The sequence below is a fragment of the Anolis carolinensis genome, chromosome 1 (genome assembly GCF_035594765.1).
Source record: "Anolis carolinensis isolate JA03-04 chromosome 1, rAnoCar3.1.pri, whole genome shotgun sequence".
In the NCBI taxonomy this organism is placed as follows: Eukaryota; Metazoa; Chordata; class Lepidosauria; order Squamata; family Dactyloidae; genus Anolis; species Anolis carolinensis.
This window is the reverse complement of record NC_085841.1, coordinates 271780318-271786317: the sequence shown is the minus strand read 5'-3', so window position 1 is coordinate 271786317 and position 6000 is coordinate 271780318. Positions and strand designations below refer to the sequence as shown.

Genomic DNA, 6000 nt, shown 5'->3' with positions numbered 1-6000 from the left:
ATACTATAACACTATATTGTAATATTATTTGTAATATTACATGTAATATCAATATACCATTACAATAGTGTATTATTATTATTATATTGTATTACGTTATAATATTATTAATATTATATGCATATACAATATATTATATTATTAGTATAGTATAATATGATTAGTATATATTGTTATATTGTTATACGGACACAGGAGACATGGTGGAATGATGTCTTCCTGCCCCATTCTTCATTCTGGCTCAGAATGGCAGTTATTCCCTTGGGGGGGGGGGGTAGCAAAGAATGTATCAATCTAAGCAGGAAATTTCATAGCCTGGGAACAACAGAGAAGGTCCTCTAATATATTCCTACTAGGTGTAACTGTGGGTGCTTCCAGACAGCGTCAAAATGTGGAACAAATAAGTGGGACAAAAATTGCGGGACTTGTAGCACATTTTAGAAATCCACAAGAAGGATGGGGGACATCCAGCAGAAGTTTACCTTTTTTATATATTGACACTCCGAGATGCACTGGACCTCATAAATGTAGCAACAAATAGCCATTGTTAATTGCTGCTTTGCATAATTGTTAATTGCTAATTTGCTAACTGTTAATTGTTCAGTCAAATTGAGTTCTTTGATTGCATAGCATAACTCTGTTGTTCATTGAGGTAATGCCAGAGAAGGGAGGAGGGAAGGTCAGTGAGTGAGAAAGCCAGTTCCCTAGCAACAGGAACAAAGAGGCATTCAAATCAAGGTTAACTTCTGCCTGAGAGAGAAGTGACCAGATAAGATAAGGCCTGCCTCTAGTTGCAAGTTGTGAAGACAGTAGCTTTACTGAATTTTCAGCGCATGTGCTCAGATGGCACAGGGATGGAGCAGAGGTGGGGCGAGAGGGAAATGTGAGTGCAATGTGTTTTCAAAAACCTTTTTGTATAACATCCTGCCTTTTTCCTTGCTCTTTGTGGTACTTGCTTGGTTTGTTCTAGATACTTACCTGTTAGTTACTTTCTGAAGAAATAAAACTTCTGTAATTAATTATAATCTCCTTGATTCCTAGTCTTAATTGGGAACCATAGATTAGGAATATTTAAGACATGATGCCTTAACAATATGCGCTCATGCAGATATCTAAATGTACACAGAAGCAGATTTCTTATAATCCCTCCCCTCGCCCTACTGTAAATTCAAGCTCTGTTTATTTTCATAGAGGTCAGAACAAATGAAAGGTTTCAGACAGCTCTCATGGGAATTGCTTTCCAATTGTGCTTCCATTTAGCCACCTGTGTGCCTGTGACTCATCTGCCCAGATGAGTTTTTTCGGGGTTTTCAAAATGTGCATATGCACGGGAGCAGTCCACACCACAAATGAAATCACATGTTTTCCTTGACTCCAGGGATATGCGGTCATGCAAATATGCACATTTTTCGGCTGAAGTCATGTTTTGAGAGCACCTTTTAAACACGTGCTTTGCAGATGTTAATCTGAACCCTTGAGCATTTTTGTCAGAGAGCACTGCTCTAAACCGTGCTTTCCCTCTGCCATATAATCCAAATTATCAAATCAGCTAATCCACATTTTCTGCTTTGAACTGTAGAATCATAGAATCATAGAAGAGGCCATAGTAATCATTCTGTGACAGTTTCTTTTTCATGACAAAGTATACATCCCTCTAGCTGTAGTCTAAGGTGGTTCAACTCAGATATGGGTACCTCAGTTTATGAAGAAATTGGATCCGAAAATCAGCCATTTGTCCTGAATAGCAACATGAGTTTGTAACTCAAACCCTTTCTATACTGCCTTATAATTCAGATTATCAAAGCAGAAAATACACATGATCTGATTTGATCTGGATTATATCAGTCTACACTGACATATAATCCAGTTCAAAATAGATAATCTGGATTTTATATGACATTGTAGAGGGAATCTAAGCCAGTTTTAAAAAGCAATGATGGTCCAAAAGAAACAGTAGTAGTAAAAAGCAGACACCACAACTTGTGGAATTTCCTCCTATGAAAATACTTATTAAAGAGTACCTCCAAAACCTACCGGTCCTGTTATTTAAAGTCCTCTTAGGGTGCTTCCAGGCAGTGCAAATTGTGGGATTTATTAGAGGGACAAAAAAACAAAAACAAAAAAACCCAGGGCCTAAGAGCAGGTCCACATACAGACCTGTAGGTCCTGGGATTTCTGCCTTGATGTCCACACTTGCAGCTTTGTCCTGTGTTTTAGAAGCCCAAAAGATGGTCATGAGACATCCACCGGAAATTCTGGGGTTTTTTTTAAAGAAAAGGTTTAAATGTGCTGATGTGGATATGCACATAGTTTATACAATTTTTGTTCTCAGCTTATAAATGTTGGTTTTTCATTGGCTCTATCATTAAAAACATGGGAAATGTTGATTAAACAGCAAAAGCTTTGTCATTGCTAAATTGTTAAATTGCTGGATGATGATTTCCCTCCTGCAATGACAAAGTTTTGCCATTTAATCAACTTTCCCCATGTTTTTATGATAGAACCAATGCGGAACTGACATTTATAATCCAGGAATATCACCCCTTTCTTCCTGGCAAAAATACACCATAAAAGCTGTCTGGCCAGATGGCCATCCAGGCTTTGAATAGTGAAAATAATGAAGAAAATCTGTTCCTATTTTGGAAGTGTTATTTCCTGTTTAATTGTCCTTACTTTGAAAGTAGTTATTGTCCTCCAGAAACTTTGTTTTTGTGCCAGAAAATTTGTTAAATGGGTCCATGACGGTGTCCTTCTTGCAACGACAAAGTTTTGCAATTTAATCAACTTTACCTATGTTTTTATGAAAGAACCAATGAGTAACTGACATTTATAACCCGGGAACAAAAATCATAGTATAGAAACCAACATAAAGAATCTCGTATTTCCTGAGTGCAGGGATATACAGACATGTGGATATCCACATCTTCCATCCAGAACTGGGATATTTGTGCACCTTTTTATTTCATGGTCTTACAGCTTTGTAGCAATTCTTCCCATGTTTTCAGCTGATGTCATCTAGCCACCTGCCATTTTGAACCAGGAACTCCTGTGATAAAGGTACTGTGTGGATGGGGCCTTAGTTCTTATCACTACTATTACACCTTTTAATCTTCAGGTAGTTTATTGAATTCTCTGCATGGAAAATGCTATATAAATGAAATATAAATATAGGGCAAGTTCATTTGAGTATCTTCATTGTATATATTTGACAGCGGAAAGAAAAGAATACAGTAGGCTTGGGTAAATATTTGGCTCTTGTTTAGAGCAAGAATTAGTAAATTATGGTTCCTTTTTGCTTCCTGGTGTCTCATTTGGGTGGGTGGGGGGTGAACACAAGCTTTTTTTTGGCTCGCTGAACCAGTTTAGGGTAGAAAGGGGTATTTTAAAATAAAAAATGACGCAGAAGTTAATTCACTTCTTTGTGAAAAAGGAGACTTCTCCTGGGAATGGAAAGTTGAGAGAAGACGAAAAACATTGTGAACGTGGCATTCTACATTCCATGGGGGGTGAGGGGAGTTTGGGAGGAAATTATATATATATATACAAAAGGGACAGTGGTGACCCTCTATATTTCCCTGGGGGAGCAATGCAGTCCTTTACATCACAAGAATTTCCAACCCTGGTTTAGAGTTTTAATCCTGGACTAGTTTTACCTGTCTTAATCACCAAACGTGTTGGGTAGGGATACCAAAATAGTCAGGATTTTGAAGAAATGAACTAAACAGAAATGTATCACATGGGGTCTTCAGACTCCAAGCTAGACTGGGCTCAGATCTATTTTCAAATGAAACTTTTTTTCAAGCCAGCCCCCAAAAAGAGGTATTGAGGTAGATGTTTAGAACTAAGGAATCTGATTTCTTTGCTTCATGACCCCACCCACCATCCATTATTTCCTCACTCCTTATAGATTCCCAGCAGGTAAAACAATTGTAGACCTGAAATACAATTTAGCCATATCCAAATGTAAGGTTTAAAAAAAGGACTCATTTCATTTTCATTCATTCTAGTTTTCATCTACAAGGTTGGGTTTAATTGCTCAGCTGTGTTTAAGCCCCTTCCACACAGCTGTATAAAATCCACATTGAACTGGATTATATGGCAGTGTGGTCTCAGATAATCCAGTTCAAATAATCAGATAATTCGTCTGAGCTCAGTAAATTCAGGAATTTATTTAAGACACAGTAGTCTTGCTGGGAGCTTTCAGCATCTCAGCTGAAATTTGATCACTCTATAGATCTGTTACCTGGATTTTGTTATGCTGTAATTTTCTGAACAATTCCAACTGTTTTCCCTGAGATATGTCTGTATCTGTATGCCCTTCAACTTATGGTGACCACATGAATTTTAAGGGGTTTATTTAAACAAGGAATACTCAAAAATGATTTTTCCAGTTCCATGGTTTCGTATTGATGTGGCATTGGGGGCTGTGTGGAGGTGGTTGGGATGTGGAGGGATGGGTGTATTGTTTTGTGGTGTGTGATGGGGAAGGCATTTAATTTTGTTGTGCAATAGCACAATGACAATGAAGCTATTCTATTCTATTCCATTCCTCTAAAATACAGCATCAGCTATTTGTTGGTAGTCTCCCATTTAAGTATTAATATAAGTATAGAGAAATCATAAAGCAAAGCATGGATTATGCTAGTAGATTCTACAGTGCACCCATTTTACATCTTTGCACCTCCATGTCCATGAGCTATGTTATTAAAGCAATGAATTCCAGCTAAATGTCAGGAATATTTCCCTTCTATTGAGAGCTGTCTGATCTGGATTGATCTTTCATTCTAATTCTATGAAAAGAATTACAGTGATTCTGCTCTTCTGAAAGTAGCAACTGCTCAAACAGATTTCCAAATGGCTTAATTAATTTGCTCCTCCCCCTGAAAAAAATCAAATCAAATCTGGATCAAATGTTCACCTGTATGAACACATTTCAATAACATTCCTTTTTTTACTCTGGCACAGAAAGCTCTTGCACAGGAATTGTCATCAGGGAAAATAGAAGGAAAAAGTAGAGAAATCTTTGATCTTTTCAGTCAACCTCTGTTGCAAAAGTGAATGGGAGATCAAACACAAGGTGAAATATACACTATGATGGATCACAAGAATCCAATATTCCAATGAACAGAAATTCTGCTGAAATACCATAATTAAGGTAGAGTTCACACAATGATATTTGCTTAATAGCCTTGTAAATTATACAATGTTTAGTTTTGGGGTTTCTAATGTATATTGCAGAAGGAAGAATCCTATTTCCAGACCTTTTCACAAAGTCAAAACAAATCCTTTGATTGCTTTTTTAAAACAGCACTTTTCACTTCTAGCAAATATGTATACGCCAAATGTAAAGTTTATCTGTTTTCATGAAAAATAGGGATACACATTGTGTATTCCCTAGGACCCCACATCTGTGATGCACAAAGCTCTCCCTCCCACTGCTCCATTTTTTCAGTGTTTTCCATCAAACCACACAAAAATCTCCCCAAACTATTGAGAACTGTGAAAATACTCTGATTGCATAAACATCCCAAAACTCCATACTATCCCAAATATTTCCATTTTCCTCTACAGTATTCCTCAAAATGACAACACAAAGTGACATGACATCACTTCCTGTTTCCATTTTGGGAGGGATCACAGAGAAAAAATTAGAAGCATTGGGGCTTGCTCTGTGTGCACCACTTAGGGGTACTGTGTAGGGAAGTGGCCCCTGACTCCTATGCAGTTGCCCATCTAGATGTAGAAAATCTCTGTTTGCTTCCTTGGATACTTCAGTTAAAAAAAATCCCAGATTTCTGCCACTTGCATAAGGCATACAAAAGTTTACATGCATTTGCTTCAGACACAATCAGGTTGGGATGAGAGTTAATAATAATATAATAATAAAACTTTATTTATATTTCGCCCTATCTCCCTGAAGGAACTCAGGGAGGATTCCAGTTTAAAAAAGGGAAACATATAATAATAATAATAAAAAACATAATAAAACTTTATTTATAC

The 6000-nt window shown here is 37.0% G+C and overlaps 1 protein-coding gene across 1 annotated transcript in view; it reads left to right on the top strand.

The window, feature by feature from the left end:
* Nucleotides 1–314: 314 nt before the first annotated feature.
* The window catches only part of LOC103278635 (uncharacterized), a 31272-nt gene continuing 25586 nt past the window's right edge, over nt 315–6000 (top strand). Inside the window, exon 1 of the mRNA XM_008109128.3 lies at nt 315–883. Coding sequence (XP_008107335.1) covers nt 844–883 — 40 coding nt within the window. The 5' untranslated portion in view covers nt 315–843. The remainder of the gene's footprint in view (nt 884–6000) is intronic.